The sequence below is a fragment of the Xiphophorus maculatus genome, chromosome 17 (assembly GCF_002775205.1).
Source record: "Xiphophorus maculatus strain JP 163 A chromosome 17, X_maculatus-5.0-male, whole genome shotgun sequence".
Lineage (NCBI taxonomy): Eukaryota > Metazoa > Chordata > Actinopteri > Cyprinodontiformes > Poeciliidae > Xiphophorus > Xiphophorus maculatus.
Window position 1 is genome coordinate 12540753 of NC_036459.1, and position 24191 is coordinate 12564943.

At 39.9% G+C, this 24191-nt stretch overlaps 3 protein-coding genes across 7 annotated transcripts in view; 1 reads left to right on the plus strand and 2 right to left on the minus strand.

Moving 5' to 3' along the window:
* Positions 1-3242: 3242 nt before the first annotated feature.
* lmod2 (leiomodin 2) lies at positions 3243-9209 on the minus strand. The gene is made up of 6 exons (XM_014474756.2): positions 8694-9209; positions 7568-8014; positions 6689-6949; positions 6406-6612; positions 5205-5654; positions 3243-4462 (listed from the first exon to the last, which is right to left on the minus strand). The coding sequence occupies exons 1-6, from the start codon at positions 8967-8969 to the stop codon at positions 4436-4438; spliced, it is 1668 nt and encodes a 555-aa protein (XP_014330242.2). The 5' UTR covers positions 8970-9209; the 3' UTR covers positions 3243-4435.
* A 365-nt stretch (positions 9210-9574) lies between these two features.
* Positions 9575-17308, minus strand: LOC102221692 (ankyrin repeat and SOCS box protein 15). 3 transcript variants are annotated; one of them, XM_005814597.3, is made up of 14 exons: positions 17073-17308; positions 16731-16839; positions 16569-16621; positions 16161-16292; positions 15921-16085; positions 15049-15155; positions 13680-13818; positions 13383-13554; positions 12875-13035; positions 11728-11872; positions 11492-11647; positions 11311-11413; positions 11056-11209; positions 9575-10980 (listed from the first exon to the last, which is right to left on the minus strand). In XM_005814597.3, exons 2-14 carry the CDS (start codon positions 16835-16837, stop codon positions 10820-10822), a joined length of 1755 nt encoding a protein of 584 aa, XP_005814654.2. In that variant the 5' UTR covers positions 16838-16839; positions 17073-17308; the 3' UTR covers positions 9575-10819. The 3 variants fall into 3 exon arrangements, with proteins under 3 accessions (XP_005814654.2, XP_023206294.1, XP_023206295.1); XM_023350526.1 differs by having other exon boundaries at positions 11311-11647; XM_023350527.1 differs by lacking the exon at positions 16569-16621 and having other exon boundaries at positions 11311-11647.
* LOC111611858 (kit ligand-like) overlaps positions 15111-24191 on the plus strand; it is a 34377-nt gene continuing 25296 nt past the window's right edge. For 2 of the 3 annotated variants that reach the window (XM_023350531.1, XM_023350528.1), the window contains exon 1: positions 15111-15175. The gene's annotated coding sequence lies outside the window, so the exon portion shown is untranslated. Of the gene's footprint in view, positions 15176-15820; positions 15879-24191 lie in introns of those variants that run through there. The other variant, XM_023350530.1, reaches the window with a different exon arrangement.

The window sequence follows — 24191 nt, forward strand, 5'->3', positions numbered from 1 at the left end:
GTCTGCTCAAGAGTTTTGAATTGAAAACTGCCATCGCTGTAATGCTGCCAAGAAACAGCAGCGTATTCTGATAGCTTAGCTTGTAGCACACCAGTTCACAGTCCTACAAAAAAAGGAAAAACATGTTTCTAAAATGCTTATTTGAAACTTTAGTCGTATCCAGGCAGAAATAATAACTTATCATCCTTTCCTGCTGGTTTGTTTTTCTGTTGGCAAAAACTGAACTGTCAATCTTAAATTTTCTGACGGTGAAAGACAAAGTGCCACTTGTTTGATTAAATTAAGATCTCTGTTGTTGTTAGGTGTTAAAATATGCAAATTCTTTTGTCGGCTTATTCAGGAAATTGTAAAAAAAAAAAAAAAAAAAAAGAAAGAATGACACCAACTCCAATCCAAACAAAAAAACCAAAAAAAAACTTGACAACAAATGAGCTCCAGTGTTGTAAACTTCAATAAAGGTTTCTTCACAAAAATGCTTTTTAATCCTTTTGTCCATGCTTAGCATTTTCTTAAAATGTTAGTTGTTAGCCGTTATGTATTTTACTGCTGCTGTTTTGTCTCATAGGACGGGGAGGAACCTCACTTGTAAAATCATAAAGGCATGGATCTTCTTCATCTATGAATAGAAAGACAATTATGAGACAAACTCAAGAAAAGAAAACTAAATTAAATGATCTATGGTGAAAAAGACACTTGAGTGAGCAGGCTATATTTTTAGTTGATGTCCCCATCAGCTGAACTTTCATCAGTCGCCTTTGCTACAGAGCTTATAAAAGGGATTAGAGGAGGTATGGCACTTTCCACTGATGTTGCACCACTGAGGTTCCACAGAGACAGACACGCAAAAGCTTTTACAGAAACAGCAGCACAACATCAGGGTTTTGACTTGATGTAAGCGTGCAGCCGGGTAATTTGAATAATTTTATTACATAACACCCTGCTTTCCTACTTTGGGTAATGGCTTTTTTGCATGGTAATGGGATTCAGACCTGATGTAGTGACACATTTTTGTCCAAAGCAGATGCACATTTCACAATGTTAAAGGGGTACCAATTTATGGGATGAAGAAGAAATTGCATTTGTTTCTAGCTACATTTGATCTGAGTCACATGTTTGTAATTCTTTATGCCCGTCTCAGTAATCGACGGAAAAATCATGCGTGACGTTAATCAAACCCGACCAGCTGTTTTCATGTTCCCACTGATAATTATGATTAATCTTCGGTAAACAGCTCCAGTTCTTTCAAAGTGGAATGCCTCCTTGCTCTCATCCCAATATAGCTCCTTTAATAATCAGATTCAACTATCAGAGTGGAGCCTTGTCACATAAAATCCCAACGAAACTAAATTTAGTGTCTTTGTGCGACTTTCAACCAAGTGTAGACAGAAATCTGGGGCAATAAGTGGCATTTTATTAACATTTCAATCCACTTCTCAACTTTATGACAAAGATTGTAAAAAATCACTCTGTGTAGAAAAGTTGCATGGTTGAATTGTTATGTTACCCAGTGTTTTTTGACCTCTAGGCAGCAAATGCTATGTGGAATACCCAAAGAGAGTTGAGTATTAGGTCAGCTATTAATGAAAATACCATTTGACACAATGGTCTCCTGCACTGAATAGACAGAAAAGTCAGGGGGGCATGAGTTTATGGCTGATGGTCTTGACAGGCTCTGTGATATTGTGCGGTTTGGTGACATTTTAACATTTTTAAGGATGTGGTTTAAAGAACGACGCTGAAATTCTTACAGGAACAATGAAACTTCTGTACATTTCTCGTTGTGATTCTTTATGGCAGCAATGCAGTCGGTGAAAGTCTGTGTTCTATGGAAGGATATGGAAGGACTTCCCCGTCTTGAAAAATATTACAAACCACTCTGGTTCTTGCAGAGGAGGACGACACTGTGGCGTTTTCTTTGAAGAACGCCTTGCATGCAACGGGCAGAGTGTAACTTTTGGACTTTGTCTTGCCTAGTCTGGCTTCATTTCACTAATTAGCAGCTGCAGATTTGATGTAGAGACAGCACTGCTGTGCAGTCAAGGAGACGGAGACTTTTTCCAAGACAAACGGAGGCCCCGGCTTAGAACAGCTGATAAAGGAAGTGCGTGTCTCGTTCTAATCCAGCTCTCCTCTCAAATTCTCAAGGTCTCCTCTTCCAAAGTTTTTACCTTGCCATCTTTGCGTCCCATAGCGTCCTACCCTATAAATACTTTTACCTTGCAGTGATCTTGTGAGATTAATCTCAACACCTGAAGGCAATTCTAAATCCATTCCTACACACTGCTGTCTAAATGAGTCAATGATAGTAATTATTGCAGTGCTACATGCTTGTGGAAATCGTATTCTAACACCTAACCCTTAAAATAAATCTAACAGAATAATTTTCAGTTTACTTTTGACTTTTTTATTTTTAAGCAATCGGTTTCTATCACCTTTTTTCATGGATCCATGACTTCAAATCAGTAGCTTAATCACTTAAGCCATCTCTATGGTCATTAAAAATGAATGGAAACGCCGAGTAAGGATGTACTGATAATGTGAATATTGGATTTTAGCCATTTTAATGGAGGACACATTTATTCTCCATCAACCCCCCAAAAATATATATACATTTTACAGAAATTCTTTGTTTCTTCGCAGTTATTTTTAATCATCCGTCAGTGTTTTTCCCTGCTAAGTGTCAAACAACATGTTCACATCGTTCTCTACCTTTCTGTATAAAGGAACTCTAAAACTTTACTCAACATTACAGATAAAGTCTAACCAATATATTTTTAGGCCTCACACAAGCTTGGGCTGGACCTTATTGCTTAAGCCGAGTGAAAGTTAAAAATGAACACATTTGCCTGTACGCATGTGTTTCACTGTTTCCACCCATCGTCTTTTAAGAAAAAGAATTATAAACTCACTGCTCACTAGTTGCTGCTGGGAATATTGGCGTCATCGCTGATGTCAGAGTGAGCGTTTTTTTTTTAAATTTTATTATTATTTCACTTCACTTGTTCTGTTTTGCAACTTGTTCAGAGAGAGCGCGCTCACACGAGTGGGTGTGTTGTCAACGTCTCTGAGAGGTTGTGTGCATCAGCGGCTCCTCGCCAGCAGGCTGACTCACTCAGGCTGAAAAAATGCAAATCAATTTGTTTTTTTAAGAAATGATCCGCATATACGTCTTTGTGACAGCTTGTCCCCCTTTTTGCCACCTTGAATAAAACTCTCCCAGTAACCAAAGAAGACACGAGTGCTGCAAGTAAGTGAATGGATATATTTAGAAACGAACACATATTTCAACCAAAAAAAAACACACACACACCATATTTACAGTCTTACATGAAAATAGACATTTAGAAAATGTCAGTAAACACGAATAAGAAAAACGCATGTCACTTTCTACCGTGGGAGGATGCTAAAGCAGGACATTTTTCTTTTTTTTTTTGTCACACTTTAATGATTAAGATCATCAGACTAAAATAGCCAGAGTAGATACAAAATGCTGCTTTCAAAACTGGAATAAAATTGGTTGAGGGGGGGGAAAAAACTTTAAAAAGTTCAAATTGATTTGTCACCGGGGCCGGTCCAAGCCTTTTTGGGGCCCTAAGCAGCCCCCCTACCCACATTTCAACACCAGATGATTTATAACTCCTAAGCTACTCTATGTGTGTAACATACCTGCTATCATTAGCATCGTTTGTTGTTAGCGTACATTATACTAGTACTATTATGACTATTGATTTCAAACTTACAGGAGTAACAAATGTTAAAAAAAAATCACTTGGATTTTAAAATGCAGAGTGGTATTTAAGTGTGACATCTTATTTTAACTATTTGAAAGTAACATCAACTGATAAACACTAAATTTAATATCTTATATTTCCCCAACAGTGGCAGCAGCCATCAACAGGAAGAGAGTAATCATTATTATCTACAAAAATAACATAGCAATAGCACTTAGTTTGCATTATTCAATGTTATTTTTTTTTTTAAATTTTAATATAATGCTAGTTTATTGCTCTTGGGGCCCCCTGGTGGCGTGGAGGCCCTAGACAGCCACTTACCTTGCAAATGCTGACTCTTATAGTTAGAAAATTTTTCTAACAAACTGAAGTTTGCTAATGTGTCAAAATCTGAAGACAATTTGGAATAAATGAATTTCACCTGCTTTGAATAGCTTTTTATTTTATTATTTGGAAACTGCATTCTGTATTTACTCAGGTTGCATGTGTTTGATATTAAAATTTGTTTGGTGACCTGAAACAAGTAGGAATTATTTTTTGCAAAAGCGGATGGGGGGGACAGTATCTTTAAATATCAAAAAATAGTTCAGGATTTTGAGTGCAAATTTCCAGTACACCTTCCCATTTTCTCCGAGAAAGAAATCCAATTTGTCTCCTCTTCCATCGTCGCCACCATCATCCCGCAGGGCCGACGTCTTCGTTCCTTATCGTAGATGATGTGGAACTTCCACCTGGAAAATCACAGATTGTGTTAGAGGACAAGAATGAGACGAAGAGCAGCAAAAAGGACCAAACAGCAGCAGCCTGGACTGTTTTCAGGCATGCTAATGCGACAAAGCGTCAAGTCTGTTGTTATCGAAGCTCCACAGAACAGTTTCTATAAATACCGGCGCTGAGTGGATGGAATCTGCCAGCTACAGCCAGAGACCCCATTATCTGAGGGCACAGATGATTTTCCACAACAATGTAACAAGCTGTGCTCCAGCTGCAGGAAAGGCCAACACTCAAATCTCCACTTACTGATAAATGAAAATAGGGGGAATTCTGAATAATACGGGCTTTTAGTTTCATTATTTGCCCTGCCGTCTATCTTTTCCATTCCTCTATTACGGACGTCAGCATATCATCCACTTCAGGATAAAATAAAAATTTTTTAAAAATGCCGGCTGACTGACTTTATCATTGTCAGTGTTCTCTCTCCTACACTGTCTGTGAAAGCGATGTGCTCATCCCAGAGCACGCTGGTGGCAAACAGCCTCTTTTGCCCACCTACTGCTGTCCAGAGACAGATCAGACCACATCAGCCACCAGGATGACTCACACACCGCTGACTCTGTGTCATCCTCGTCTAAATTAAACTGCTTGTGCAGTTTGCCTTTCAGAGAGTTTGATCCGCTCCTGTTTTTCACAACCGAATCCCCCCCAAATGAGGAAGTTGTGTCTTTCTCATGATTCCCCTCCTCTCTCTCTCACCCGTCTGAGGGTCCTGAGGCTGCTGCTGCGGATGGACTCCATTAGCTGATCGTGGGCGGACCTCATCGGCGTGGATGGCCTGCTGCCGCCCTCCTCCGCCCTCCTCTCGGCCGACACGGGCCTCAGGGCGTTCTTGAGCTCCTTCAGGATGCAGCCCGTCTCCCCCTTCGTCTCCTTCGCCTTGCTCTTCTTGCCCTTCTTCCCTTTGGCTTTGGCGACCTTCTTGCTGCCCGCCTCGTGGGCCTTGATGACCTCCGCGATCATCCGCGTGGGCCTCTTCTTCTCCTGTTGCGGTGGGAGGAGCAGAGGAGGCGGAGGCGGCGGAGGAGGTGGGGGCGGAGGTGGAGGTGGAGGAGGAGGCGGCGGAGTCTGTTTTTTAGCCGTTAGTTTGGGTGAGGACCAAGGTGAGGCTCTGGGTGAAGTGTAGGGCGACGAACTGGGCGTTCCTCTCTTTAGAAAAGAAAATGCACAAATAATGAAAACCGAATTGAAGATGGAAACCAGTTAACAGGTAAGAATTTGAGGAATATCTTATTAAAGGCAGCGACACACACCCTCAGGTGTCTGACGTTTTGGACAAATTTCATTCCTCTAATCAAGACTGTAGAAAAGGCCTTAGTCAAAACATTTATGACGCAATTTAGCTTAAATGAATTGAGTCCAATATGGTTTTGGAGTTATACAAGAGGGGGGAAATTTCCAACAATCTGAGGCAGATAAAATCCCTTCCACTGAGCCGTCGGGCCGGTTTGAACAGTTGTTTGTGAGCTAAGAAGTGAAGCAGTAAAAGCTTCGCTCCGGGTCACTGAGAGGTGGTGAAAGACCTAGAGCACAGAGAGGAAATTTGGATTTGTTAAAAGGGTTTTCCTCCTTATCACACCACTTTACTTGTATTTCTCTTTTCCAAACCTTTCTCACAGGTTTAAGTCGAGCAGAAAAGTTTCGGAGAGAGACACTGATGGACATTTGATCCAACTAGATTTTAATCTGATGTGATAATCTACTAATGGAAAAAAAAAAAATACTCCAGACATTTTGTGCCAGAATTCATGTTATTGTTAGTGTGTATTATATAATTTGAATTGAACCGAATGAACAGTGAGAGCTGATTGTGTTGTAAGTCATTGGCTGAAATGGGATCGAAATGTTTAATGAATCAAACTATCCAAGTGATTTGAACAGTTTGAAGCAAAGTGATTACCAGCGCAGAGGTTCTGGGGTTCACAGCTCCATCTTGCCCTCCTTGTTGCTGTTGCCGTTGCTCCTGCAGCCGTCTCTGCCTCTGACGGTCCTGGTTCCTGGTCAGTATCCCAGTCATGCTCATCCTGGGACCGGGGAGGTTGAACTGGTAGCCAAGCTTGATCAAAGTGTGGTTTTCCCTCAGAATCTTCACCATCTCCATTTCCACCTGCAGCAGGTCATTGCAGTAATTCACATTGACTGTAATGGTAGCTGGTGATTCGCTGACCTGGACTGAAACCAACCTGTCCTCCACACATGTGCCTCTGGTTGTGAAAGCGGAGCTCGGTCAGGGTGTTGTTGCCTGGAAGTGCTTGGACCAACGCCGTCACTCCCTTCCCGCTCACGTAGTTGGACTCGATGTTCAGACTGGTGATGGATGCGTTCTCCTTCAGCATCTTGGCGATGGCCAGAGCGACGTGGTCATCGGCCCGCGTGTTCGCAAGACTGAAGACTCGCACGTGGGTGTTAGCTCTTAGTGCTTCGGCAAATCGAATTAGAGTTTCCTGCAAAAGGGATAAATCCTAAACCCACGGTTACCTTTAAGGTTGCTCAGCAATTTAAAGAGTGAAAGTTTAGTGTCTGATTATTTTTGTTATTGTTTGGTCAACCAGTCGACTTTGAAAGATGATTGGAAGGAGCCGAAAGATTTTCCCTATCAAACTGAAATGGTTTATGAATAGATGTTTTGATCCGACTTCAATCTGGGCTTATTAGATTGAAACTTATGACAAAAAATCAGGCAATGAAGAGAGAAAAAATGTGTTTTTTTATTCATAATAAATACATGCTTGTCTGTTATTTCACATTGCCAGAGATAACTAAGTTTTAAGATATAAAACTAATATATTTTCAACAATGTTACGTTTAAAGAACTAAAAGAAATTGGTCATCTTTCAGCTACAAGATACCCTCTGAGCATCTCTTTTATTAGTTGGAATTCAAAACAACCCTTTTAAAGATTGTTTTTATTTAAACACACAAAAAGTTTTTGCTTATATGATAAAGTTTCTATCTCCTTGGAAACAAAGAAAATGGAAACTAGGGATGTTTCGAAACATTTGCATGGAAAGGGCTGATACGCTCAACTGAGGAAAAACTAGACAAACAAAACACGTCGTTACCTGTGTGATGTCATCAATGTTGTTCAGATTCACCTCAGTGAGTTCGGAGTCGTCACTGAGAACTCGTTGCAGCGCATCCTCAACAACTGTAGGGTTCCCACTGGTGATTAGGTCCACTGGTGGAGGGGGCGGAGTCAGCCTCACAGGCTCCACCTTCTGAGGCCTCAGTAGTGTCGGTTTGACCGCATGCACCGAGTCTCCCAAGGGTTCAGGTTTTGCCACATCGTCTTGTGTGTCTCCATCCGTTTCAGCGTCATCGTCGTCTTCTTCTGTTACAGGCTCCTCTTCCTCACTTTCTTCCTCTTCTTCTTCATCACTGTCTTCCTCTTTGTGATCTTCCCCCTTTGAATTTTCTGACCGTTTGCTTTCCTTTTCACTCTCGTCGTTTTTTTCTTCCTCCTCTTCACTGCTTTCCTCTGTCAGACACTCGTCTTCTTGTTCTTCATCCTGTGTTTTGAGAACGTCATTAAATACCAGGAGAGGTAGACTGCAGATATGAATACAAATGATCTTTAGGTTCAACAAGCACAGCTCTTATGGTACAGAGGGGGAAAAAAATTGGTTGCGACTCGCAAATGTTACACTGTGTTCAATGTTTTGGTGTCTTTGCACAAGATTCTCACATTAGTTTGCAGGAATTTTCTCACATTCCTCCTGGAGGAACTGAGTCAGGTTTATTGAAATAAGTAAACTTTTTCAACATTGTTTTTTTATTTATCTAATACGACTGTATGGGGAATGTGCTGACATTTTTTTTTTCTTAAAGAACTGGTTACAAAAGGACGGTTTAATTTAATTCTCTGGGATGTTGATATTTGTGTAGTAAAACATGTAATAGATAGATAAGTAATGAGAAGAAAAATAGATTTAAAAAAAATTGCAGACCCCTGATTTTAAGATTGATTTGCAAAAAAAAAAAAAGCCTTAACCTCCTGGCTGATATCCTGAAATGTCCCTTTTTATATTTGAGTACATGTGCAAACTGCAGTTTCATTCTGAGGCTTCTTCATTGCTGAATGGCATTTCAGCACAAGTCAGCCCAGGAATGATGACACAATAGTCCAAATCAAGCAAATCTCTACGGTGGCATAAACAAAATCACTTTCTGTACATTTCTTCCTCTTACCAGTTTGGGGCTCCCTCCTGCTATCTCATTTTCCAAAAGTTTACGGGTCTCGTTCTCCCAGTACTTCATGAGGGCTTCTCTGCTGAAAGTACCCGTTGGGGTTTTGTCTGTCTGGTCTCTCTGTCTGAGTCCAATGGGCACGTTGGCGTCAGGGTCGATGTCGACCAGCTCCTTTTCCAACTCGGCCAACTCCTCCGGGCTGAGCGACGCCAAGAGCTCGTCCTCGTCGACATCTTCGTACTTGCTCAGCTCTCGGCGATACCCGAAAAAACTCATGGCCAAAGCCTGAGAAGCACTGACCAGCAAGTATTAAACGGTCCGAGTGTTAATTGTGCTCCCAAAACAAAAGCGTGTTGATAAAGAAAGCCAATTAAAACATAAGGTCCACCAAAAGGCTTGAGATCTATAAAGATCTCTGCAAAGTTAGATTAAAAAAACAGTCGATTCATGCCGTACAATGTGACCAGTCAAAACGTATCCCTCCTGCTCCAGTCTGAACTGGATTCCTCCTGGCCTACCGACTTTATGTGAGGGTGCGCACATGTGGGTGTGTTCGTGTGTGTGTGTGTGTGTGTGTGTGTGTGTGTCCTCTCCTTTTCTAATCTCGCCAGCTGCTGTTTAGGCTTTAAGAGGGAACGTACCAGCGAGTAGGCCCCATGATGCAGCGTCTTTTTTTGGGAGTCGCTACCCAGATAGGCAGAGCTACAAAAAGCCTGTGAGCTCAGAGGCTCCGTGGTCCGTCATTGTAGCGCTCAGCCACTGGGACCTGAATGGCTTTTGTTCATGGCCAAAAAAAGACTGAGCGTCATCGAAGAAGCAGAACGAAAAGGAGATGTGTTTAATTAATCCGACGCGTTTCGGTGGATTACTCCTTAAAAAGATTAAATGTTTCATTTTGCTTTATTTGGGAGTCACTGTTCAAAAGTGTACATGTCAAACACTGAGCATTATTAGCAACTGTGAGCATAGAACATGTTCAAAAGGCAAATACTCTTCGTTCTAAGAAGGTACAGTGCTGTGAAAAAGTGTTTGTGTTTACAGATTTCTTTTGGTTTAGCTTTTTTGTCACGTTTCGGATAATTGAACACATTTTCTTATTTCAAAGATTTAAAAAAAATTAATATTAAATCATGGTTTCAGACAAACTAACCAAACCAACCAGATCCTATTTGAAAAACTAAATACTTTGCTTGTTCAATCATGAGTCAACTGTGATCAGTCAAATTTTCTGGTTCAGTCTCACTAGTCAAACGAGAAAAGAAAAAAATAATAATCTAAGTATAATCTGTTTGGCAACATGAAACAGGTTAAAAGATATCAGAAAGCAGAGCATTAATCACCTGGTCTAGAAAAATTCAACAAGAGGCGAGGAGCTAAGTTTCTGACATTTGTTAAACGTTTACAAAACCATTTCTAAGGTTCTTGTGAACCACTGGAACGAGCTGGTTCTGGATTCCTCTTCAGGTTTGCAGGTAGAACCTCTGTGCAGGAAACCTGAGAACTGGAGGGTTAAGACGGGCGAAGCATCCGGAGCATCCAGTAGTATTTCTGGCTAACGCATCATGTTTATCCAAGCCAAGATTTTTTCTCTTATTGTTTGAGTACCTCTAGATTAAAACAGTAATTAGCTAAGTTATTGTTTGGAAATACATGCAACCAAAACGTTCTGATTCTCCTAATGGATGTTATTCCTTTGTTTGTAGCTTCCATCAGTCCCAGTGCTTATTCACATTCCCTCGGTTTTCCAGTTTCCTCTTTCCCACAGCTGTTTTCTATCTCCCGATTTACCTCTGCAGATTTGTCTTAATTTCCGTTGCCCTTTTCTGCAGTTTGTTTCATCTGCTTCACTATATTGTCTGGCTAATAGCTTTGCAGTCACTTGATTACTGATTTGCAGATTTACCAGATATCGCTTATTTTATTTCTCATGCATGCATTTTCCCTCTGTTCTGGTTCTACTTTTGCAACTTTTACAACAATGTTATAAACAGTATAAATACAGGAACGCGTAGATTTAGGTAAAAACTGTGGAGTTTTGAAAAGAAAAAAAAAAAGAAGAAAACTGCACAAAATGCACACATTTACAAAATTCCTAGCTAGTCACTGCAAATCGAATCTTGTTGCCACTAGAGTCTGCCGTACGGGCCGTCCGCCCTGTAGGTCAGGTAGCCGATCAGTCTGGGAGGAAAAGGAGCAGCGTCCATGGCCTCCGGGTCGTTCAGCATCCTGATGTTCATTCTGCCCCTGATCACGAGTCGGCACAAGTGCTGCAGGGGGCGAGGTTCTCCTGGAGGAGAGACAGAGTTAATTAGTCTCCAGTTGGCCAGGAACTAAAATCAACATCACGTGTTTACGGTCTCACCCAGTACGGCGGAAATCTCCTCCCACTCAGGAGTCCTCTCCAGGATGCGCTTCAGTTTGGTACAGATGCTGATGTGGCTGACGTAGTCGAGAAGAATCCTTACGACGCTGCCTGCCAGATGGGCGAGCCACGACACGGACACGAACTCGCAGAACTGAAAGAGCAAAGATCAGGAATTTCCTTTAGCGTTAACTCGCACTCTCTTCATTATGCAGCAAGCGGAGGGGGAAGGAATGCAGGTGTGTCAGTTCTCACTGGAATGACATTAGGCTGACAGTAAATCTTGTAGGCCTGGTTGTGGAGGTCAGTCCAGGTACTGTCCAAGTCTTCGCTCTTATTGTGGAAGCACCGAAAGCATCTACAGGAAGCAAAATATTTTAAAATGTAAATATTGTCGTTCAAAATTAGGTTTAAATTGAGTTTTGAAGGTACGCGCTTGTGAGCCTGATAGCCGCTGTTGAGCAGCAATCGCAGCATGTCGTGGTCTCTGAGGCAGTAGTAGAGGGCAGTGGGGAACGCAGTGTTGTTGATCACTCTGAAATAACAGTTCACCTCGGCTCCGTAGGACAGCAGCAGCTTCACCAACTCATACCTAGACACGGCGGATCGTTTTTAGGGCAATCTGCGTTAATTACACGTCAGACAAAATCACGCTAACTGCCTCCTGCAGACCTCTCTGCCCGAACAGCTACCAAGATGCATCGTAGAGGGTCCAGGTCTGTTCTTGCTCCAGCTTTCAGCAAGATCTCAGCACCGGTCACGTCGCCGTTGGAGACGGCAAAGTACAGAGGAGTCTTCCTCAGGTCGCCATAGTTCTCTGTAAGATTGAAAAAGGTCAGCAAGTTAGTTCCAAGAAGTAGATGAAAATCTAAATTGTGAGTGTAAGCTTAGCATTTTGTTTTTTTTACTACAAATAGCAGAGCATGTGATTCCATACATTAAACACTACAGGTTAAAAAGCATCTTTCATCTGTTTTTAGTAGTGTTCAAATTTGTAGTTCAATATAATTGTATTCATTTTCTTGGTCAAAGTGAAATATGTGAAAAAGTTGAACATTGATGCATAGCACAATAGCTGCCCGAGAACAACACAGTGATCAGGTTTCAAGTTAAAGTTTTAGTTCTTCAGGTGGCGATTCGGTGGGAGGAAGAAACCGTTTTAGACCAGTAGCATGAAGACTCAAGAAACCGGCACACAACCCAGAGATTTAAAAGCACTTTGTGGCGAGCCCAGCGGAGAATGAGCGCTTATGACGAAAAACTGAAAATCTAAGTATTTCGGACCAGCATTCATTCTTATTCTGAGGCGTTCCAAGTTCTGCAACTAGCTGTGTTGCCAGGAAATGTTGCGCGAGTGAGCCCTTCACCGATTGTGTAAGTTGTTAAGTCATTAAACCCATTAACAGAATCTAAAATCTTGCAGTTTGCAAGAAAAACTGATATTGAAAAAACAGGTTGTATCATTTGTTTGCTATGCAAATTTATTTGTAGATGTATAAGAAAACCATTTTGAGCAGATTGTTGGAGTATTTCTTGCAGAAACACATTCCACATGTTTGGGGTGCACGTGATTAACTTGCTTATAAGTGAAAGCAACATTTTTTTTATTTCATGTAAGCAACCTCAAACTTTACTGGATTTTATTTTGGGGGGTTTTATGTGATATAGGCCAACACAAGGCAGTTGTAATTGTGAAAGGCATGAGAAATTAAACGCACTTTCAAGATTTTTTTTTATGGATGGATGAAAAAGGCCAGATGTATGGATTCTCGAGCAACAACGTTTTGATAAAAGTGGTGGCGCAGACATGCACTTGTACCGGAGATGTGTTTATCTAGCTGTGTGTTGATGTCAAAACCATTCTGGATGAGGAGCTCGAGACATTCAGTCTGACCCCCATCAGCAGCAGAGTGGACCGGGCTCTGGCCTGAGAGACGGATCGCTCTCTTTGTGGTGACAGGGATCAGAGTTCTTAGGACTCTGCAGAAGGGAGGGGGGAAAGGCAGGAAAAAGAGAGGAATCAACAGAGTGAAAAAGACCAAACAGGACAGAGAGAGCGGTCATTAATCTGTGGTTTGAGTTACAGTGTATTTTAGGAACTGGGCCGAGAAATTGTGACAAACAAAGGACTCTTTGTGGAGAACGTTCACGCTATTGTTTGCTTGTTGTGATGCAAACAAATGGGGGTAAGTAATTTTATTTAAAGCAGAGCAATTTCTTTATTCCGAGAACTGAATCTGCGGCTGAAATGCTACAAGCTGAGAATAATTCCACCTCTAAGGCATCAGAATGCTTCATGTTTTCTCAAAAACCGGGCCGCAGCTCACAGCGTGTGTCCTTCATACGCAGCCCTGTGGATGGGCAGCTGACAGGCGTAGCTGGCCACGTTTGGGTTGGCTCCGTGCTGCAGAAGGAGCTTGACACAGTCCAGGTTCCCCGACCCGGACGCGTCATACACGACCGTGTCCCCATTGCTGGCCCGGGCGTTCACATCTCCCCCTAGTGGAGGGCAGAGGAAGTACAAAAACAGAGGGATGCGTTGTGAAATTAGGCAGGGTCAGATTACATGCGCCAGAAAAGGGGGATGAGTAAATAGGTAACTGGTTGTGTTTTAAATGTTTTACCGTGCTGTATAAGTATTTCTAGGGCTTCAGTCCGGCCGTGCTCCGCTGCAATTCCCATAGCGGTCACACCATGACCGTCTCTGACGGTGACCTGGGCTCCGTGGCGAAGCAGCAGCATCAGAATAGCTGGACATCCCACCTGAAAACAAGATGGGGAAGTAAGCTGTTTTAGGGGGAAATTATACAGAAAGTATTGTTTACTATTGTTAGAATAATTATGTTTTGTTATCATTCTTACATAAATAGTTACCAGTTTGCTTTTCATTTAAAGGTTTAATCAATCAATCAATCACATTTTATTTGTATAGCACATTTCAGCAGCAAGGCATTTCAAAGCGCTTTACATCATATCAAACACAGAAACACAAAGCAACATAGAATCAACAATCAAAACACGACATTAAGTCAGGTTCCATCAATAAATTTGTAACTGATTACGTTTCAAATACAATCCTAAACAGGTGGGTTTTTAGTCGAGTTTGCATCCATAGAAGGTTTACCTGTTACACTCCTACTGTGTTATATGGAACAAAATACCTGTTGCTAATTTTATTCCCGCTCACAATCACACAGTTTAAAACGATGCAGACAGCATTTTAATGGGCTTCTGGCACGGGACTCTGTACACCTCGTTCACGGAATTTCAAACATATTTTAGTATTAATACCCAAGAGAGGAGGGATTTGTTCAAGCGTGTGAGACATAGCTACCCTTTCTTTAACCTTAAACATGTTTTTCATATAGATGGTCTTCTGAGGTAACCCTTAGCTGTAAAACTGTGTCAGTTTAGATTCTGTGTCCCCCTTCGTAGAGATTCCTTAGTCGTAAAACTGTCTGTGTTTAGAATCTAGTTCCTGTGGGCTCCTAATCTAATCAGTACCAGCGCCCTTGCTCTTGTTAATAAAAGTCAAGCTCTACTGCAGAGTTTCAGAACACATGGTGAGCTGCTTGAAGAAGCGGCTTTCTATTGCCTTCTCCTTCTGCAGAAGTTTGGTCGAAAACTCATAAACGTTGTCTGTGGTTCTTTCTTTTGTATTTAGGTGAACAAAATACCTGTCAACTATGTGCACCGACAAGAAGAATCCTGCTAAGCAACAAAGTATGATTTTTCACATTATCAGATAATAGAAAACAGTGGGCCAACTCAAAAAATTAATCAGTTGCCTTATGTGATGTCATCATAGGCATAGAAACTTGTTTTTTACAAGGGCAGATTTTAACTTGAAGAAAGTGTTTTACAACTTAATAGCTAAGCTAGTGGTAAACCTGATCTTGATTTGGTGTCTTGTAAACTTGATCAACTATACTCAAGGTGAGTTTGATTGACTTTACAGAAAAGTTTTAATGGCAGCTTTAAAACACCTCCCACCTTTGCAGCTTCATGAGTCGCTGTCCACTTCGTGAGACACACCTGCTCCACGAAGGCCCCGCCCAGGATGAGGGAATGAACGCCGTCATATGAACTCTGTCTCACTGCTGCGAAACGTGGAAAGTATGTGAGTAAAAAAGCATCTTAGCAAATGTTTCTTTTTCACAAAACCGCTAAAGACGCAGCGAATTAATGATAATGATGGTGAAACACGAACTTTGGTGACTGTAAATGATAGGCTATCTTAACAAATAAATTTGACAAATTTGTATTTGACATCTAAAAGGATCAGTTGAAGGTTGCTGTTATGCTGTGGTGTGTGAGTAGTGAGTTTGTCTGCAGTAAATAGTGGTCAGAGTGATATAATTTGACAGAATCAGGAGGGACGTCATCTCAACACTACCTAAAAACATGGGTGAATTTTATATTTAGGTTACGACTCCCTTAAATTAGGCATTCCCTAAAAATGTACAATTTTTGCTTAAATTCCCTCAAAAACCTGGCCAAATCCATGCAGTGGAAATCTGTCCAAGACTTTGGAGCACAGGTGTCAAACTCCAGTCCTGGAGGGCCACTGCCCTGCATCTTTTAGATGCGTCTCTGCTGCACCACACCTGAATAGAATAATTAGGTCATTAGCAAGGCTCTGGAGAACTGATCTACACAAGGAGGAGGAAATTAAGCCATTTCATTCCAGTGTTTTGTACCTGTGGCACATCTAAAACTGCAGGACAGCGACCCTCGAGGACTGGAGTTTGACACCCCTGACCTAGAGGTATTATTGGGTCAGACTCCACCACACTGGCTCAACATTTCTGGCCACCTGTGAGGTGAGTGTGCGCCTTTTCTGGTTAGCGGTGTGATTGTGCTACCGAGGAGCAGAGGAGATTCATTCCTGCTGTTTGTGTTGTGCGGCGAGGCTCCGTGCCGCAGCAGCAGCTTGATGTTTTCCACTTGGTTAGCTTCTGCTGCCAGCGTCAACGCCGTGTCCCCGTCCTTCGTCTGCTCCTCTAGTGTCGCGTCCATGGATGCCATCACTGCAAGGGTGACAAATAAATACAGCTTAGATGTGAGGATCTAACGCTGAGCTGAGTCCCTCAGCGCTCTCTTACCCTGCAGCACCACATGCAGCATTTCTGTCTTTGGCAGAGCAGCTGCTGCATGCAGAGGAAGCCAGCCCCTGCTGTCGCTCTCTCCGAAGGCAGACGCGCAGCACGACAGCACCTGCAGTGCAGCTACATCACCTACAGAGATTAAATATCAGATTAATATATCATGGAATGCAGATTGTGACTGGAATGGAGGAGGGGCTGAGGGAAGGCCTTCCTTTAGTGGGCACAGGGAAGCTTTTCAAGTTAATAGGAGGCTAAAATCACAGCGTACGAATTGGCCCAGTCAAAGTTCAGAGATGAATAAAGTTGAGAATGACAATTTGTAATGTAAATATGCAAAACCTGGAAAACATCTAGGGCCATTTGTTGCACATTATTACTCGTATCTACATGCGTGTATCGCTTTACCTCCATCTATCGCCGTCATTATCTTCATAAAGTTTTCACTGTTTGGCTGTTTCCTGGCGAAATGAACGCAGGTTACCTTCAACAGTTTACTTTCCCCCGAAACATTCATCACGGAGTGTAGCCCCAGACCCGATGTTTCGTGCATGATTGGATTTTTCATACCAGTGTGCTGGCGCTGAACACCGCAGCCTGAAGGCATCTTGAATGCTCTCCAGAATGGCAAACTCAATCAGCTCTTCATTAACGCCTTCCTCCTCAAGGTCCTCCATTTCTATATAGTGGGGAAATGTGATAAGAAAGAGAGTTTGTACAAATAAAAAATATTTTGAGCTCACGTATCCCTGTAGTTTGCGTCAGTCTGCCTAGCTTTGGGAATGCAGCATGTTAAAGGGTAACTGTATCACTACCAGCACATGAGTGTCGAATGCAAACATGTTAGTGTCACACAGTCGTATATAAAAACAAAGTCTTGCTTTATGTTATTTAGCAGTATCCGCCCCTCACCTGTTGGTGTGAGTACGTGTCGTTGGTTTCTCTAGCGTGTTGCCTCCATGTTTTTGTTTTGCAGGGTCCTCGGTGGTCTGTGTTATTATTAGAAGTGGCCTACTTTAACCGTCATGACTAAGCTCAGAGTGTGCCGTCTGTCGTTTCTTTCACTTCTCCAGCAGCTGAAGCTGCCGACGTTCAAATCGAATCATTTCGCTGACATGTGGATGAAACCCACATGACAAGTTTGTGCAGTGATGCCAAACTTTATACGCCGAACACAACGGATCTGTTGTTGGCGGGGGGGGGGGGGGGGGGGAGGAAATCTGCGCTTCTTCTTTCACTTTTTTTTTTTTTTTTTTAGCTCAGAGTATAATGAAGTTGTACAACCAGGACTAATATAGCTGATTAATTAAACAACAACACAGTTTTTTTTTTTCTTTTCCCTCTGCAGCTAAGTGTAATCTTGAAGCTCTACAGCAGTTAGAGAGATATATAGGACCCCTTCTGTCAAATTTTAATCGGAGTTTGATTGATGAGTGATTAATGACCCGTGACTAATTGATTTTAATTTCCGGTCACATGATGCCCCTCCCCCATCCGGTCACATGATGCCCCTCCCCCATCCGGTCACGTGACATCCCCGGATGTCTCATGACCTCAGCATGCTTAACACGTGTTACACTATATTCCCGCTAATTTCAATTCAACCAATAGAAACAGAGACAGGCTCCGAGTTTTATGAGTAATACAATTAAAGTATAAAAAAACAATAAGTGTTAAATAATCAAGAATAATATACAATATAATATATTTAAATAGAATGTTGTAATTAACTCCGGTTTTGCTCACCAAGCCGTTCGTGTTTGTGCGTGTGTCCGGGCAGAATACTGGACACACATGTCCCTCAGGATGTCTCGACGCCATACAGTGTTTAAGGGGAACTCCTTCTGACCTCTATGAGTTTGAATTAGCCGACAGAAGCAGAGACAAGGGGTTCGGTGTTAGAAAATCAATAGTAACATACAATATAGTATATTCAAATAGATTTGGATGTTGTAACTACATCCGTTTTTTTTAAACGGATGGTCTTTCTGATATACTGCCTGAAGCGGGACAGGCCCCAGCCATCAGGAAGACCCTCATGACCTCCGGTCATCATGCGTGACACGTATGGCTCTCTATATTTCCGATCATCTCAATTGGGTCTCTATCGGGGGTTGATTGATATGGTGTAAAGGCCAACACAGGATTCATTCTCGTGACTTTTTGGAGGAGGCCCCATGACAGTGCTGCTCACCAAGCCATTCTTGTGTGTGTGTGTGTGTGTGTGTGTATATAAAGACATATAGAAACAAAAGTCCCTAAAGAAAACCTACGGTTTAACTATTTTACTGCATTATTTATGGTAGCACAATTAGCCAGTGTTGACTATGAGTTTGTGATTTCCTTCATCACTTCAATTTTAAACTCTAATAGATTTTTTTTTTCTGTAACACTTGCTAGTGTGATGCATTTCAGTAAATGTTCCTCATTTGTACACGTACTTCTTAAGAATATGTGACAGACAGTAAACAGGCCTACTCAAATTTAACTTTTATCTTTCCGCAGTTAAAGAATTTGTCCAGACTTTTCCAGAATTTGGCCCGGCATCATTGTGAATGATTTTGTTCTGGTTTTTTTCTTGCTGTTGAATCAATGCTGATCTTCCCACTGCTTCATGTTTTCTCCAAAATAGTAAATCTTGGTTTAAATACATTTGAAACTCAGATTTTTTTTCTGTAACACTTGCTAGTGTGATACATTCAGTAAATGTTCCTCATCTGTAAATTTATTTCTGAACAATATCTGACAGGGACTAAACAGGCCTAGGTGAGGTTCCCTTGGATTTCTATTGATTTATTGAATGTGTAAATATTTATCAAACTGAATGGCCATTCAGTTTTTATATAGTTTTTTTCTTTTGGTGTTTGTTGCACAAATTTAAATATATGCTGGCTATCAGCCAAAAAATTAAATCAGTGAATTTGTGTTTTTTCTTAAATACTCCCTCTCACCGAGACTTACTTACATCTTCTGACAGCTAGCTTATAATAACTTATAATAACATTGACTAAGTTTGCTATTGGTACACTTTACCTAAAAATAAAAATTAAACATACTCACTACACAACCATGCTCCAAGAGTTGCTCACAACATGGTGAATTGTTTTGTTACCTTTAAAATGATCTGCAGCTTTTGATCCTTGGTCCTAATGATGCTGTTCACTAATGTTCACTAACAGACAGTACAACACCTCTTGTAATTGATAAGCTTATAAATGATCAATGCGAAACATCAGTATGCGCTAAAGAAGATCATATCAGTCAGATTAAGTAAAATATCATTATACTCAAAGCAATCAAAATTATATTTCTCTGAAATGTCATTTTTCCTTTTCAGAAAGTTTAGACTGTATGAAAGGAATCAGTGAAATATACTATGAAATATTTTATCTGCTGCATCCCCATAATAAAACTTCATTTGTGAATTGAATGATTACATTGCATCTAGACACAAAAGAATCAACCGTTAATTAGTAATCATACTGACTAACAAGATCTGAACAAACAAGAAACTTGACAACCTCAAGGGATTTTCTCACATTGGAGAATAAACCGTCTGACTTTCTTTAGCCACTAAATTTGTGGCTAATTTTTCTAATTTAATTAATTTTAATTTTTCTATATATATATATATATATATTTTTTTGCTATAGAATTAGTAATGCCAGCTTACTTGCTTGATGCTTATGCCTCATTTTGTGTCATTAATGTGAATCAGACTTGTATTTTCTGTAGTTTACTGATAAAAACTTAGTATTTTATACATTTTTGCAGTGGATATTCCAGTGGACAGCATCTTTAAACCACAGGAAGCCTTTACTCTATTTAAGAAATCACAAAGGGTGTTTGTTTGGGAATTTAGCACCAGAAAGTGTGAAGATGTAAATATTGAAATGGCTCAAACCTGGACTGAATCATCCTTTTTTTATCCCACGCTCATTCTTCTTTTTTTTACAGTTTTTTTTTATTTAATGTCTTTCTTTAAAAAAAACTGTTGACGGACTGGTCAAATACTTAAACAAAAATAAAGCATTATTATGAAAATATTACATGGATATCACGCTTTGTATATCCTCCAAAAGTTTTACATTTATATTTAAACGAAAAAGATTTAAAATGTCAATATTTCACACTAATTGACATTTTCCTCTATGTTGTTGTTAGTGGACTGAACAGCGATAGGCAATGAATGCAACAGATGAATTAAGACATTATAATAACATCTTAAATTGTATTTTTTAAATTGATTTCCAGAAACAAACAAAAAAAGTTAACTGCAGCTCTAAGTCAACGCTTTTGGTTTTGGTGCTAAAAAACTTTTTTTTTTATTTTCTCAAAACTCTTATTAGATTTTTTTAATCCTTTCACTTTGCAACCCCTTTTCTTGCAGCACAATATGGAGCCACGACCAGGAAGCCCTTAGAACAGTAAATCATCTTTTAAAGGAGCATTTTTCATTATTTGCCATTTTTCACAAAAGAATCTATAAGCTTTCAGTTACAGTAGGGAAATATTTATTACATTGATTTATCTGTTCTGTTTTTTAAAAAAGGTGTCAGTTTCTGCAAAACTAAAAATGCTACATTTCTGTTTTTGTCATTTTGAGCCTCAAAAATGATCAGCAGCTGAAACAGCAGAATGAGGAAAAATTGCATTATTTTTTTTTAACCTCAAGGGATTTTCTCACATTGGAGAATAAACCGTCTGACTTTCTTTAGCCACTAAATTTAACCTTACCAAAGTTTTGCCTTGGAGCAAACAGGTACTGAGTTTGAAGTGTGGATCAGACGCCTTCAGCCATCTGCTAAAGCTAGACTCCGGCCTTCCTCACTGTAAAATAAAACATTAGACTTAAAAAAAAGTTCAAGCGAACATCACTTAATTATCATCGACTTGTTGTTTGTACTCATCTTAAACAAGTGGCAGGAACATTTGGATATAAAAAAAAGCTTTATAAGTTAATCTATTTAAGTTCAGTCCATGTAACAACTAAAATAAAATAAAAAGTGAACTATTTGAAAGTAGTGAGGATTTAGGGTGGTAAAAGTTGAACATTTTAACATGCCCAGACACTACACCATTTCTGCTCAAGCAAACCAAAAGGTTTTGAACAGAACAATCATGTCAAATAATGAGACCGTGAATCTTTAATCTATGTAGAAAATATATTGCTGCTGCTGCTGTAGGCAGAAAATAAAATAAGTTTTACGGAGAATAATATTTTGGATGAGTTTAAGAATATTGTTTGCCAAAATCACACGGTGTAACTACACTTGTCTTTTATATGTAGCAGTAAGTGAATCTTTTGAGGCAATTGGTTTGCATAAATTAAAGTAAATACGACCTATTTTTCTGCTCCACATACTTAGCTAGCAATGTGCCAGTTAGCTTCCCAGTCTGAACTTCTGGGCAATGTCTTGATTCAGTCAAATTTTCTATCTTGTATCTCCTGAACTCTGATGTTTTGCTCGCTGGTCTTCATCGTGCTCTGAATGCAGTATCTGGTTTCTCTTACTTTAACCCGCCCAACTTGCACCTGATTGGCATGTTAGCCTTTTGATTCCCTCCCAGTGAGGCGGTGCTTCACAAAGCAAACTGTTTGTCAAACTGTTGATCTGCCTCATGGCTGCTTTAGAAGATATGGTGACTGAGGTTTAGACAGTACTAGCCAGCTCATGCAGCTTGTTTTTACTAGATGGCTGTCTTAAAAGTACATATCTTTAAAATATGAATAAATGCGTACAATTCCATAATTATTCGATCCAACGGTTATAGAAGTTTTGTAATAATGCAATTCAGGTATTTTACATTTTCTGGACTAAAGGAGGATTTCAGTTCAACACCTGTGGTTTCTTAATGTAAGTGTTTCTGCTACCGGACAAGAAACAGGGTTAAAAGAGGATTTAGAAAGCAAAATACAAAGATGATAGTTGTTTTTACCGAGAGCAAGGCTGTGACTAATTATCAGGAGAGAACGAGACCTGTAAAACTATGGGGCATCTGCTCCAACAATTTATTAGCCTTTAGGAAATAATTTTTGGACACAGCCATCCGCAGGAGCAAGATGAAGCAAGAACATCGCAACACCAGATGTATTTTTTCATCCTTATATCCGTGATTTAAAACTATTTTTAATTTTTGTGTCATCTTAAAGATGGAAAGAGTCGATTATTTTTCACCCATGGAAAAGTGTAAAGTGTTTATTATGAGTAGGATTAACCAAGCTGAAGGAAAATAAAGAAAAAGGATAAATAAATATTCATTGATACAGAACCGAATCAGCAAATATGAACTTATGAAACTATTGAAACCTTCAAGAATTTTATGTTGTGTAAGATATTTAAGGAACTAATAATGAATCTGCGTTCATGAATTTCTTTATTTGGTTGTTATCTCTAAAATACGTTTACCTTTTGTTTTGTTGAACACCAGACATCTCATCTCTTTTCCACAGTTTTTTTTCCACTTAGTTCCACTACTGCAGTGGATTTTATAGTCAATGTTTAAAGCCAACACAGAGTCTGAAGCGATGGAGGAAATTTACGTCAATATGGAACCTGTTGGAAAAACTGCATCTAATCACACAGGTAAGAACAAAGTTACAGAGAAATTTAGCGTGTATTGAATTCAATTTTGTTAAGGTTAAGGTTTTTGTTAAGGTTCGAACAGCTCCAAAGAGAGGCTCTGCCTCCGTGCGGCTGTCTGTTTGGGAATCCTGAATGTTTTACTTTTGGCTGAACTCATCGCCCTCAGTGTACACAGTGAGTCTTGTTCTAGTCATCTTAAAGATGTAAAAAGACTAGATTTTACGTTTCTGTTATATTAAAAAAAAGTCATTGTTCCCTTCTAAAATCAAACTGATCAAATAGCAAGGGTTTAAAAAGAATAAAGCTTAGTGACTCAAAGTTTTGCAGAGAGGTGAAACATTACACTAAGTTACATGAGTTTGATTCATTTCCAGCAATGGTTGCATTTGCAGCCATTTAGGTTAGCAGGTCTTTAATATCTTCTCTTTTTCAAACTATTTACCCAACGATTCATTGTTCAGCGTTACCTCAGTTTAAATTCTACAGGTATAACCAAAATCATGAAACTATTTTATAAGTCTTAACCACTAAGAAAAGACATTTAATTTTGTTGTAAAGTTTGCAAAAAAAAAAAGCCGTAAACAAAGGATGCAAAATATACAAAGTTTTAGAGCGCATCTGCTATTAAACTGGTTAACATGTTGTTTAAAAAAGAAAATTGAGAGTTAAGACAAGATACTAGAGGGACAAAACTTAGAAAACAACATCAGGATTTGTTGTAAGAATTACCATGCAAAGAGAAACTATGCATGGGACTTGAAATATACTGCATTTGGTGAGCAGGGGGGAGGAGAGCCAAACTCACTACATCAACTTTCACGCTAATTGTCCTTGGAACAGGATAGTAATGGCCTTATTTACATAACAAAGGCGCCTCTTCACACCCTCTCTTGGAGGGCCAAACTGGCCCCTCTTTGGTACCTGGACGAAGATTCCCATTTTGGGAATCTTTGGTAGTTCTAGTGTTAAACATTGACTATAAAATCCACTGCAGTAGTGGAACTAAGTGGAAAAAAAACTGTGGAAAAGAGATGAGATGTCTGGTGTTCAACAAAACCAAAGGTAAACGTATTTTAGAGATAACAACCAAATAAAGAAATTCATGAACGCAGATTCATTATTAGTTCCTTAAATATCTTACACAACATAAAATTCTTGAAGGTTTCAATAGTTTCATAAGTTCATATTTGCTGATTCGGTTCTGTATCAATGAATATTTATTTATCCTTTTTCTTTATTTTCCTTCAGCTTGGTTAATCCTACTCATAATAAACACTTTACACTTTTCCATGGGTGAAAAATAATCGACTCTTTCCATCTTTAAGATGACACAAAATTAAAAATAGTTTTAAATCACGGATATAAGGACGAAAAAATACATCTGGTGTTGCGATGTTCTTGCTTCATCTTGCTCCTGCGGATGGCTGTGTCCAAAAAATATTTC